This window comes from Canis aureus, chromosome X (assembly GCF_053574225.1).
Source record: "Canis aureus isolate CA01 chromosome X, VMU_Caureus_v.1.0, whole genome shotgun sequence".
NCBI lineage: Eukaryota > Metazoa > Chordata > Mammalia > Carnivora > Canidae > Canis > Canis aureus.
Window position 1 is genome coordinate 92,382,275 of NC_135649.1, and position 14,084 is coordinate 92,396,358.

A 14,084-nucleotide genomic window follows, 5' to 3' on the forward strand; every position below is an offset into this window, starting at 1 on the left:
ACCTCACAGACTAATTTTTTTAATAGTGTCATTGGCTGCACAACAGAATCACTTTTTTTTGTTTGTTTGTTTATGTCATTATCAACAAGGCTTAGAAACCATTGTAAGCACATGGGTAACTGTACTAAGAGTTGTAAAGAAGCTGGGATTAGGGTAGGTCTATATATAACAAGTTTGAGCCTTCTCTCCCTGTACTGGGATATGTTCAGAAAAGAGCAGAAGAAAGGAGGGGAAAAAACAAGACCCTTGCCAATGAGCAGTATGTGGTCTGTTGGTCTTTCTCTGAACTGCCCTGCTTCAGACAAAAACTTTCTAACACTAATCAGAAATACAATTTAGATGTCCACAAAAAAACTTCTGAATTGCAAATTTAATTTCCTAGATAGATTAATATGGAGAAAGTATGAATTATTAAAAAGCAAAGAGAAACTTACTCCTCCCCATGTTTTCTTGTGGTCTCTGGCAGGCCCTTGGATTATGATTCCCTGTATAAAAACACAGCACATACACATAGTCAGATTCATAGAGGCTGAGTCACTATATCAAATAAGTTCCATTAAAGCTGATGTAGTCAACATGAGGATTTCATTTTAGTGCATGCCAATCTTGCCCCCTTACACAAATGTATTCTTCATCACAAATAGATATCTAACTTCAGAGAACAGAAACACAGCATTCTGAAAGCATGGACTCCATCTGTATCAACTTACAATATCCTTATTTATCTGGCATTAGTTTCTGCCCTTGCCAAATAAAAGTCATCAAATTGGTCACATGCTTATTTCTTAGGACGGCAATGATATAAACAAAAAGTGTTGGACAAAAATGCCAAAAGACCCAATTTTAATAACCAAGTTGGCATATTATTTGCCTATCCCTGGCTTCTTTTTTTTTTTTTTTTTTAATTTTTTTTTAATTTATTTATGATAGTCACAGAGAGAGAGAGAGAGAGAGAGAGAGGCAGAGACACAGGCAGAGGGAGAGGCAGAGACACAGGCAGAGGGAGAAGCAGGCTCCATGCACCGGGAACCTGATGTGGGATTCGATCCTGGGTCTCCAGGATCGCGCCCTGGGCCAAAGGCAGGCACTAAACCGCTGCGCCACCCAGGGATCCCCTATCCCTGGCTTCTATTAGGTGTCATTCAGTGACCAATCGAATACTTTTTTTTTTTTTAATTTTTATTTATTTATGATAGTCACACAGAGAGAGAGAGAGAGAGAGAGAGGCAGAGACATAGGCAGAGGGAGAAGCAGGCTCCATGCACCGGGAGCTCGACGTGGGATTCGATCCCGGGTCTCCAGGATCGCACCCTGGGCCAAAGGCAGGCGCCAAACCGCTGCGCCACCCAGGGATCCCAATCAAATACTCTTTACAGTTGTAACATTTTCCTGAATGGTGTCAAACAGCAGTGCCCCTAATTAAATTATCCCTGAAGCAAAGCACTCCACAGAGCTATTACCAATAAACAGTATGAATCAATAACCATGAACTACTGACAAATGAAATTTTGGAGGATAAAACTCCACATTATCCAAAAGCAGGTATGCATGGAAAAACAGCAATTCTGTTTTTAAAAGATGAAAATACATACACAGAAGCTAATTCATAGTATGCTTCATTTTCTTACAGGGTTCAAACATAGAATTACCACACATTTATTTTTTTTTAAAGATTTTATTTTTTCATTCATGAGAGAGAGAGAGAGAGGCAGAGACACAGGCAGAGGGAGAAGCAGGCTCCATGCAGGGAGCCCGACGTGGGACTCAATCCAGGGACCCCAGGATCACGCCCTGGGCTGAAGGCAGGCACTAAACCTCTGAGCCACCCAGGGATCCCCTTTACCACACATTTATTATTCACCTACCACATTCCCAAGATGGAGCTAAGCACCAGAGAGGCAAAATTATAAGACATAATCTATCTGTCCATTAAGGAATGTATAACCTACTTGAAGTTAAGCATATAGGGGAGAATGATATCATCAAGACGGCCATTTAGGTCATTCCCAACTATAGTCCCTCTCACAAGAAGACCAACTGGCAACTAGAAAAAAACATCAATGTGAAAATCCCACATTAGTAAGGTAAGAGGACTGGACACACTGACTCCATCACCCTTCCCCTACAGTGGCACAGTGCCACATTGAGAGCTCCCTGCCCCCGCCCAGGACCTATGGTTTCTACAGTGGGAAAAGAAAGCCCAAGGCAGACATATAGCTTCCCCAGCAGATGGGACCCTTCCCAGGAAGCCCACTCATGTCTCACTTCCCAAGGATCATGGGAAGGATCTGCAGGGCTTGACCACTGGGGATCAGCTAGAGATGGAGAAGGAGGTGGGGCTTATAGCAAACAGTGCCCAGGACTTGGCAAATGGCATTCCTGCTTGTAGCAACACTGCTGAGCAGAGATCCTAGCCAGTAGCTCTGGCCATCTGCAGAGCTAAGCCAGTGGCCACGTCTGGCTAGGGAACTTGGTTGGCAATATTCCCTGATTTGGATCCCCAGTCAATTGTCCAAACTGGCCAGGGAGCCTCTTCTACCACCCTGCCCAAGAAGGGAAGCAAATTCCCAGCTCTACTGTAGTGCTGACCAAAGCCTTTAGCTTTGCCCATCTAGGAGGCCCAGTCAGAGAACGAGAACAGCTACAGAGTTCATCCTATAGCCCTGCTCAGTCAGAGTCAAGCCAGCAGCCATGCCCAACTGTTCAGCATAGCCTCTGGCCCCACATAACCAAGGAGCCTGAACAGTGGCCTGGGAAACGTGGGGACATAGCATACTGTACTGTGAGACACAGCCCAGCTTATAATCCTATCCATTCATGGAGCTCAGCCTACAACCCCGATAAGCAGAGGAGCCCAAACTACTGGCCTTGCCCAATTGCTGAACATAGCCTGTAGCCTTGCCCAGGCAGGAAACCAAGCTGATAACCCCACTCAATCAAGGAGCATAGCCTTGAAGATAAGCATGCAGGTCCCACTCAACTTCAGGGCACAAACTATGGGCCCTGTATAAACACAGAGCTCAGTCAGTGGTATCATCTGGTTATGGAGCACAATCTGAGAACCCATACATAACCAGGGGCGATTGGAGAGACTAGCCTAAAGCTCTGTCCAATCAAGGAGTTCAACCAGCGGCACCACCCTCCAAGGAACACAGCCTGAGACTTTGACCAACCATAGGTGATTGTAGAACCCAGCTAGTGGCCCCATCTGTGGAACACAATCAATAGCTCCACCCAAAGAAGGAGATGGTTACCCATTGATCCTGCTTGAACACTGGAACACTTAAATATATAAAGCAAATGCTAACACAACTAAAAGGAAAAATAAGCAGCAATACAATATTAGTTGGAGACTTTATTTTTTTTTTTTTTAGGATTTTTTATTTATTCATAGAGACACACAGAGAGAGAACGGCAGAGACACAGGCAGAGGGAGAAGCAGGCTCCATGCAGGGAGCCTGAAGTGGGATTTGATCCTGGGTCTCCAGGACCACGCCCAGGACTGAAGGTGGCACTAAACCGCTGAGCTACCCAGGCTGCCCAGTTGGAGACTTTAATATCCACTCTCAGTGACAGACAGATAATATAGACAGAATCAATGAGGAAACAGCAAATTTAAACAATACTATAGACCAAAGGGATCAAGCACACATAAACAGAACATTCCATCAAACAGTAGAATACACATTCTTTTCATGTACACATGAAATGTTTTCTATGATAGATTATATAGCAGGCCACAAGTCTCAACAAATTCAAGAAGACAAATTATATAAATTATCTTTTACAACCACAGGGGTATGAAACAAGAAAAGAGTAAATGGGAGGAAAGCTGGAAAATCCTCAAATACATAGGAGTTAAACAACATATTCCTGACCAACCAATGGACCAAAGAAGAAAGCAAAAGGGAAATGTTTAAAAAATCTTCAGACATAGAGGGGGATCCCTGGGTGGCGCAGCGGTTTAGCGCCTGCCTTTGGCCCAGGGTGCGATCCTGGAGACCAGGATCGAATCCCACATCGGGCTCCCGGTGCATGGAGCCTGCTTCTCCCTCTGCCTGTGTCTCTGCCTCTCTCTCTCTCTCTCTGTGCGACTATCATAAAAAAAATAAATAAATAAAAAATAAAAAATAAAAAAAAATCTTGAGACATAGAAAATAGAAAATACAATGTAAGAAAAACTATGGGATGCAGAAAAAGCAGTTCTAAGAGGGAAATTTATAGCAATAAACTTTCAAGAAAAAAATAATCCCAAAGTTAGAAGACATAAATACTAAATATTAGAACAGAATAGGAAAATAGAAAAAATTAACAAAACTAAGATCTGGTTCATTAAAAAGAACAAAATGAAAAATCTTTAGCTAGACCAAGAAAAAATAAGATCAGAAATGAAAGAGGACACATTACAAGTAATATCAAAAATACAAAGGAAAATGAGACAGTTATACACCAACAAATTGAACAACCTCAAAAACATTAATAAATTCCTAGAAACATATAACCCATCAGGGCTAAATCATGAAGAAATAGAAACTCTAAACAGATAAATTATAAATAAGGAGACAGAACCAGAATAAGGGGACAGAATAATAAATAAGGAGACATAATAAAAAACCTCCCAATAAAGAAAAGGCCTGGACTACATGGTTTCCCTGGTGGATTCTACCAAATACTTAAAGAAGAATTAATGCCTGTCTTGCTCAGCCTCTTCTAAAAAAAAAAAAAAAAAAAAAAAAAAAAAAAAAAAAAATCATATAATTATCTCAATAGATGCAGAAAAGGCATTAATAATATTCAATATCCATTCATGATCCAAAAACAAAACAAAAAACACAAGTCTCAATGAATTAGGTACAGAAGGAATATACCTCAACATAGTAAAGGCCACATAAGAGAAACCCACATCATACTTAACAATGAAAGATTGAATGCTTTTCCTTTAAGACCAGGAATGGTCTTAGACTCCCAAGGATACCCACATTCACCACTCCTCCTCAACATGTAACTGAAGTCCTAGTCAGAGCAATTAGGCAAGAAAAAAGAAAAAGAGGTCAGCCCGGGTGGCTCAGTGGTTTAGCGCCGCCTTCAGCCCAGGGCCTGATCCTGAAGACCTGGGATCAAGTCCCACGTCGGGCTTGCTTCTCCCTCTGCCTGTGTCTCTGCCTCTCTCTCTCTGTCTCTCAGGAATAAATAATAAAAACTTAAAAAAAAAAAAAAAAAGAAAGGCATTTAGCTCAGAAAGGAATAAGTAAGATCTTGTGTACAGGTAATATAATCTTATATACAGAAAATCCTAAAGATACTATAGAAATAAAACCCTGTCAGAATAAAAGAAATCAGTAAAATTGCAGGATAAAAAAAAAAAATCAGCATACAAAAATAAGTTGTTTCCAGAATCTAACAATAAACTGTCTGAAAAATAAAGAATAATCCCCATTTATAATAGCATCAAAAAGAAAAAAATACTAGGAATAAATTTAACCAAGTGAACAATCTATGCACTGAAAACTGTATAAGATGTTCATGAAAGAAATAGAAAAGGAAACAAATGGAAAAATATTCCATGTTCATGGATTAGAAGAATATTGTTAAAATGTCCATACTACCCAAAGCCATTTATAGATTCAACACAATCTCTATCAAGATTCCAATGGTGGGCAGCCCGGGTGGCTCAGCAGTTTAGCGTCACCTTCAGCCCAGGGCGTGATCCTGAAGACCCGGGATGGAGTCCCACGACGGGCTCCCTGCATGGAGCCTGCTTCTCCCTCTGCCTGTGTCTCTGCCTCTCTGTGTCTCTCATGAATAAATAAATTAAATCTTTAAAAAAAAAAAGATTCCAATGGTGATTTTTACAGAAATAGAAAAAACAACCCTAAAATTTTCATGGAACTGCACAGCCAAAGCAATCCTGAGAAAAAAACAAAGCTAGAAACATCACACTTCCTGACTGCAAACTGTATTACAAAGCTATAATGATTAAAACAGTATGATACTGGCATAAAAACACAAACAGACCAAAGAACAGAATCTCAAATACAGAAATAAACCCATGCATATAAATTCAACTAATATTTACTTGACAAAGGAGCCGAGAAAACTCAATGGGGGAAAAGACAGTCTCTTCAATAAATGGTTCTGAGAAAACTAGATAGTCACATGTTAAAGAATGAAACAGGACCTCTGTCATACCACTGACAAAAATTAACCCTAAAACTCCTGGAAGAACAAAGGGAAAAAAGGCTCCTTGAAATTGGTCTTGGCAATAATTTTTTGGACATGACAACCAAAAACACAAGCAACAAAAGCACAAATAAGTAAGATTATACCAAACTAAAAAGCTTCGGCACAACAAAATAAATGATCAACAAAATGAAAAAACAACCTAGGGAATGGGAGAGTATATTTACAGACCACCCATCTGATAAGGGGTTAACATCCAAAATATAGATTGAACTCATGTAACTCAATAGCAAAAAAAACAACCAAATTTAAACATGGGCAATAAACCCAAGTACACATTTTTCAAAAGAAGACATACAAATGGCTAACAGGCACATGAAAAGGTGCTTAACATCACTAATCATCAGGGACATGCAAATCAAAACCACAATGGTGTATCATATCACACCTGTTCGGATGTCTATTATCAAAAAGACAAAAGATAACAAATGTTAGCAAGGATGTGAAGAAAGGGAACCCTTGTACCCCCTGGTGGTAATGCAACTTGGTTACAGCCACTATAGAAAACAGTATGAAGGGGCACCTAGATGGCTCAGTCAGTTAAGCATCTGCCTTTGGCTCAGGTCATGATCTCAGGGTCCTGGAATGGAGCCCCACATCAGGCTCCCTGCTCAGTGGGGAGTCTGCCTCTTCCTCTCCATCTGCCTCTCCCCTAGCTCATATTCTCTCACACTCAAATAAATAAAATCTTTAAAGTAAAAATTTTTTAAAAAAGAAAACAGTATGAAAGTTGCTCAAGAAATTAAAAAAATAGAACTGCTATATGATCCATCAGTTTCACTTTGGGGTATATATCTGAAGGAAATGAAATCAGTATCTGGAAGAGATTTCTATACTACCATGTTCACTGCAACTGCAGCATTATTTACAATAGTCAAGACACAGACCAATATCCACTGACAGATGAATGGATAAAGAAAATATAATATATATACACATACCCACACAATGAATATCATTCAGCCACAAAAAAAAGGAAATTCTGCCATTTGCAACAACATGGATGAACCTTGAAGGCACTATGCTGAGTGAAATAAGTCAGACATTGAAAATCAAATATTATGTGATCTCACTCATATGTTGAAGCTTAAAAAAAAAACTCCTAAAAACAGACAGTAGACTGGTAGTTGCCAGGGGCAAGGGGAAAGGTGATCAAAAGGTACCAACTTCCAGTTTTAAGATGAATACATTCTGGGGTTTAAAGTATAGCACAGTAACTATAGTCATTGATACTATATATTTGAAAGACATTAAGTAAGTAGATATTAAAGTTCTTGTCATATACACACAAAATAAAACTATGTGATCTGTTAACCTTCTGTGGTAATCATTTCACAGTATATACATGTACCAAATCAATACATCATATACCTTAAACTTACACAATGCTATATGTCAATTATATCTCAAAAAAATAGTGGAAAAAAAAAGAAGCTAAGCATATATGAAACAGAGAGACTATATATGAAACTGAGACCTGATAACCAGTTGTGTGACACTAGAAAATAATTTTCTATCTCAAATTCCTTACAAAGTAAAGGCACTGAACTACATGTGTTTCCCAAATTGACCTCCACAGGATGTTAAAAATACATTATTCAAAAACATGGCTCTAATCAAATAAATGTAAGAAATGCTGTCTTAAAGTTAAATAGGTTTATAAGACTTCTCAGAGCCTTAAAAAATGCTAATTAGTAATGTGATCAAAGTATAGTCTCTCATTGTATTTGGCTACATAATCCTTTTTGTAAGTAATCAATATTTCTCAGGACTCCTTTATTTTTTTTATAGATTTTATTTATTTATTCATGAGAGACACAGAGAGACGGAGACACAGGCAGAGGGAGAAGCAGGCTCCATGCAGGGAGCCCGACGTGGGACTCGATCCCGGGTCGACAGGATCATGCCCTGGCCTGAAGGCAGTGCTAAACCGCTGAGCCACCAGGGCTGCCCAGGACTCCTATTCTTTAGAGCTCAGTTTGGGAAACCTAATAAGGTAACTACTAAAGCGTCTTGCAGCCCTGTAATTTCATTATTTTCTGACAAGGTATTAATTATGTGGAACAAAATTAACATAAAGTGAATTAAGAAGGAAATCAGGGGGACTAGATTCTCAGAGAATTCTGGAACCAAAAGGAAGTTTAGAAATCATCTAATGGTTTCTCATTACCCACCCCCCATCTTTTATTTAAAGCTGCAAACCGGCAGCCCGAGTGGCTCAGAGGTTTAGCGCCGCCTTCAGCCCAGGGCATGATCCTGGAGACCCGGGGGTTGAGTCCCATGCCCAGGCTCCCTGCATGGAGCCTGCTTCTCCCTGTGCCTGTGTCTGTGCACCCTCCCCCGCCCCGCCCCGTCTGTCTCGAATGAATGAATGAATGAATGAATGAGTAAATAAATAAATAATAAAGCTGTGGGATCCCTGGGTGGCGCAGCGGTTTGGCGCCTGCCTTTGGCCCAGGGCGCGATCCTGGAGACCCGGGATCGAATCCCACGTCGGGCTCCCGGTGCATGGAGCCTGCTTCTCCCTCTGCCTGTGTCTCTGTCTCTCTCTCTCTCTGTGTGTGTGACTATCATTCATAAATAAAAAAAAAAAAAAAAAAAAAGAAGCCAGAACTTTAAAAAAAAAAATAAATAAATAAATAAATAAATAATAAAGCTGAAAACCACTCTCAAAAAATCTTATGCAGGACACCAATATACAAAACAGGTTAGGGCTAAACTCTTCAGATTGACTTGAGGTGGACAGCTGTACTCCCACCTACTGGGATTTCTCCTTGAGATACCATAGATATACCCCATCAGAAAGCCAGCACCACAGGAAGCAGAGTCTGAAATCTAGTGACCTCCTGACCCTTCAGATACAGATACAGCTATTCAGGGGAAGGCTCTTGGAAAGAGCTAGAACTCTCATACATGTTCATAGGAAAGTCCTTTATCCACCCCAAGTATCATCTTAATTTTCAGTATAATCCCTCCAAGTCAGATAAATAAGTATTATGTAAAGAGAACTATAAAACCATTATCACTCCAGGAAAAACCATATGAAAGTTAATGTACTAAAATGAAATTCCTGTATGAGAAATCATGAGAGATCATGTATGAGAAATCATAATAGAATTAAGCAGAGGAGTCATATGGGCTAACTTTCGATTTTAAGAAGATGTCTGTAATAGCAGTAGGAAAAGGAGATCTGACTGGTAAAGAGTACAGTGATATCAGAGATGCTAGGTAAATCTGGCAGGACTTCTTGTATTTTACTTTTTCTTTCTTCTTTCATATTTAATAAGGCCCCTTTGAAGAGAATCAAGCCCCTTGCATTTGTGTCAGAGTAACCACAAAGGAAAGGGTTGTCAAGCATGGGCCAGGACTTTCAAAGAGGATTTGCCTCTTTAGAGGTCAACACAGTGGAGAGAACAGGCACCAGAAGCAGCTCTCTCCCAGGGCAAGATGAAACTAAGGAGACAAAAATCAGTATTACCGGTCAGCTGACTCACCTAGTGTTCCAGTAGTAAACTTCCAAAGATCAGAATCTTGTTTTAAAGAATGCAACTTCCTTAGAGAGATTTGAGGTTCAAGGCTTACTGTCTACATTACTCCCAGACCCTGAACTCCTCCGGTCGCAGGTTACCACCATGCTTCCTCTGATGCCAGGGTGTAGCCTGGTCCTTCCACTCTGATCTACTGTTACACTATTCTCTTTTTTCAGCTGTCTCTGTATGTATGTGTGTGTTCTAGTTTTTATACCTCTCTAAGCATGAGTATTTGTCAATCTTGATTCTCACATCCCCATCCCAAACTAAACATTACTTCTAGAGTAATGGCAACACATTTTTTAAAAAAAAGAAAAGAAAGAAACAAGAACAACAGCACAGCGCTATTAGCCAGATTTTAGAAAATAAAAATCACTGTTCCTGGGATGCCTGGGTGGCTCAGCAGTTGAGCATCTGCCTTCGGCTCAGGGTATGATCCCAAAATGCCTGGATCGAGTCCCACATTGGGCTCTCTGCATAGAGTCTGCTTCTCCCCCTGCCTATGTCTCTGCCTCTCTCTCTCCCTGTGTCTCTCATGAGGAAATAAATAAAATGTCAAAAAAAATTAATTAAAAAAATAAAAATCACTGTTCCATGGATTTACCCAGCCTGGCATTGAACACACTCTATAACCAGGTTCTACCTTTCTTAACAGTTACACCACACTCTGGCCAAATTGGCCTCTACTCATCCCTTAAATATACTTTAAACTGCTCCAACTCTATGCCTCTGCTTTTTCTTCTGCTTTTTCTACCTACCAAAATTCCATTCATCCTTCAATATTGGTGAAGCCTTTCCTCATTAGCTGAACAGGAAGTAATCTCTTTCTCCTTTAAACTCTCATACAATATGGAATTCAGGTACTATCTCATACAGATGTGCATACATTACAGTATCTCTCAGTCCAATTCTCAGAGAGTAAGCAAGTTGTTTTCTACATCTTGTCTAATGAGGGTTCTAGTAGCCTACATAAACCAGACTTAGGAGAAGCTCTCATATCAAACATATTTAGGACACATCATGTTTGCCTAGTTTCCCTTAGTATAGATCACTGCATCAAATTACAGTCATTTATATATCACCTTAATCAATTTCATAACTGTTGCTAGATGCATTTATAATCTATGCATCCTTCCTTCCTGTATCCACTTTAGCCCTGTCCTATAAACTAGTATAGGAAAACGTTCAATTTTTTTGTAACGCATGTAATATGTGTAACTATTAAAATTTTCAAACTTTTCCAGGATTTCCTCCAGTTATTTTGCATATCACAAGCAGTACACTTTGTAGAACAATGTTCATTCCTGTCGTCAATTTAAAAATATTTAGTGTCTTTTACTTACCAGTCATTGCTCTATTCTTTAGGACAGTTTTTCTCAACTAAGAGCAATTTTCTCCCCAAAGGACATTTGGCAATGTCTAGAAATATTTTAGTTTGTCGCAACTGGGGAGGAGTGCTACCAGCATCTAGCGGGCTGAAGCCAGGGATACTGCTAAATAGCCTACAATACACAGGATAGCCTTCCCACAACAAAGTTGTCCGAAATGTCAGTAGCATCAAGAGTGAGGAACCTGGCTTTAGAGAAACAATGACAAAGTAAAGAGACAAATTTTCTGCTTTTCTGGAATTTACAATCCAGTAAGAGAGTGTTACAGATGATACTCTCTTCCAGTATATTCAAGTAAGATTCCGAAGTCTACAATTTACAGGATTTTCTTCTCTGTATTTCTTTTATATGGAAGGCATGCTGGCACTACGCTGATTTCTAGTATCATGGCCTCTTAAATAATGGTAGGTAATACACATCCTGACATGAGTTCCAAACAGGTCAGAGTATGGGCTTTGCCACCATACATACCAGGGTTTGAGGTCTGCCCTGCCAATTACTATCTGATCTTGGGCAAGTTACTTAACTTCTTTAAGCCTCAGTTTCTTCATCCCTAATGGGGTTATTAATGGTAGTCATAATTTCATAGGCTTTGAAAGAACATTAAATGCTAATAGTTGTTGACAACAAAAAATGCACATTCAGCAGGACTTACGAGAATGATAATGATGATTTTCTTCTCCCAAAATGTCTTGGTTCAGTCTAGTTCTGGTGGTTTATTTTCTAGTTGATCAATATGGTTCAATACACCAAGTATAACTATAACTACTTAAGATAGAGGGTAGAATAATGTAATTTTATGAGCTGAATTTTTAAAAATAAAATTTGATTTTAAAGTTGCAGCTTCAGCTGCATGTACTATTTAAATCTGGAACATATACCGTCAGTTAAGAGTTTGCCTTCTCATTTTTTATGTCCCTTATATGCACTTGCCCCTCTTTTCCCAGCCTTCCAGTGACAATCATAGTCTAGAAACTCCTAACCCTGGTAGTAATTCTTCTTTCAGTAATCATCTGAGATTCAATTATATCTAGCTCTTTATTAATTTTGAAACACTACAAGCTACATTTTAATTTGCAGAGAAGCACTTCAATGCTGGCTTTATTTTTCAGCCACATGGCTCTCTCATGACTGGTTAGGTAGGTCAATCACTTTACTGTCCTCCCTGGTACTCAGATACACCATTACTTTAATTTCTGGCCAATCTACTAAAGGCTTTGCCAGTCCTGGTCTCCTGCTCTTTCCTAAGTCCCAAAGCCCCTTCTTATTTTTAAGGCTAAGAGGACCTTAAGGGTCCTGTTGCATACTCTAGAGATGATATGGAGTCCATTCTTTCCTTATGGTGGCTTTTAAAGCCCCAGCTCTGGTCAGCTGCCTAAGGGCTCTTCTGTAAGAGATGGTTCTACTAGGTTTCTGAGTGCATCCCTTCTGCAACTTCTCCACTTCAAATAATAATGATTCAACTGGCATCTATTAATTATTCAAAACCATAAGGCAGTTTCACATATGTCATCTTATCAGTGCTTGCAACAACCTTATGAGGTAGGTATAATAATATCTAATGAAAAATGATAAAACTAAATTTCAAAGGAATTGACTCACTCATGTTCACAAAATTAGTAAGTAGGGGTACCCCAGAACTGTTGTCTTTAACTTATTAACATATATTAAAAGCGCTTACATTATAACTGTATATCTCAGTGACTTCACAAAGACATCCATGTAACTGGCATCTAGATCAAGACTTAGAACACATTCCAGGATTTTATTTATTTATATTTTTTAAAGATTTGATTTATTTATTCATGAGACACAGAGAGAGAGAGAGGCAGAGACACAGGCAGAAGGAGAAGCAGGCTCCCTGCAGGGAGCCCGATGTGGGACTTGATTCCAGGATCCCAACCTGAGCCAAAGGTAGATGCTCAAGCGCTGAGTCACCCAGGTGCCCCCAGGATTTTAATCTAGAGTTTCTGACACCAAGTCCAGTGCTCTTCCAATCAGATATGTAGTCATTCTACACATATTTACTTACTGCTTACTACATTTCAGTACTTTTGCTAAGCACTGGGGATTTGACGGTAGATAAAACAGATGTGATCCCTGCCCTAATAAAGCTTAGAGGCTCAGGGGAAGACATAATAATTTTTTAAATTATACATAAAGGAACATAAGGTATTAGAGGAATTGAAAGAAGTTCATTAAGGCTTTAGCAAGGCTAGCAAGCGCACCAACTAGCACAGCTAGTTGGGAGTCAGAGACAAAAGGTCAAATTATACAAAGCTTTACTAAGGGAAAAGTTTGGATTTTACTCTAAATGTAGTGGGAAACCACTAAATAAACCTCTGCCTTCATAAATAAACCTATTCCCAAAAAGTCTGCTTAATTCTTCAATTACCCTAACCCTTAGGTATTACTATGTGCTATTCACTTTGCTAGGTCCATTAACCTCAATGTATAATAACTGACATAAAGGCTTGAGAAACATATAAGTAATATGTACTAATATATGATAAAATTAATAAATTATAAAATCATAATATATAAAATAATCTTTAAATCAATACATGCTCTCTAAGGATACCTGGGTTGCTCAGCAGTTGAGCGTCTGCCTTTGGCTCAGGGCGTGATCCCCAAGTCCCGGGATCAAGTCCCACATCGGGCTTCCTGCATGGAGCCTGCTTCTCCTCCCTCTGCCTGTGTCTGCCTCTCTCTCTCATGAATAAATAAATAAAATCTTAAAAAAAAAAAAATCCCTGCTCTCATGAAAGTTACGATCTAGATGAGAAAAAAAAAGGAAAGGAGGGCAGAAATCACTTAGAGGTGATGGTCTATGTAAGACAAGCACTTTTTAAATAATGGTCTCTTAGTAGTTTATCAATGACATGGCTGTTGACATATACCAGAGGTCAACAGCCACAGAAACAAA

At 39.4% G+C, this 14,084-nt stretch overlaps 1 protein-coding gene across 4 annotated transcripts in view; it reads right to left on the reverse strand.

Moving 5' to 3' along the window:
• The window catches only part of PRRG1 (proline rich and Gla domain 1), a 273,316-nt gene that overhangs the window by 83,592 nt on the left and 175,640 nt on the right, over positions 1–14,084 (reverse strand). For all 4 annotated transcript variants that reach the window (XM_077889357.1, XM_077889358.1, XM_077889360.1 and 1 more), the window contains exon 2: positions 435–485. In XM_077889357.1, the coding sequence (XP_077745483.1) occupies positions 435–485 (51 nt within the window). The remainder of the gene's footprint in view (positions 1–434; positions 486–14,084) is intronic.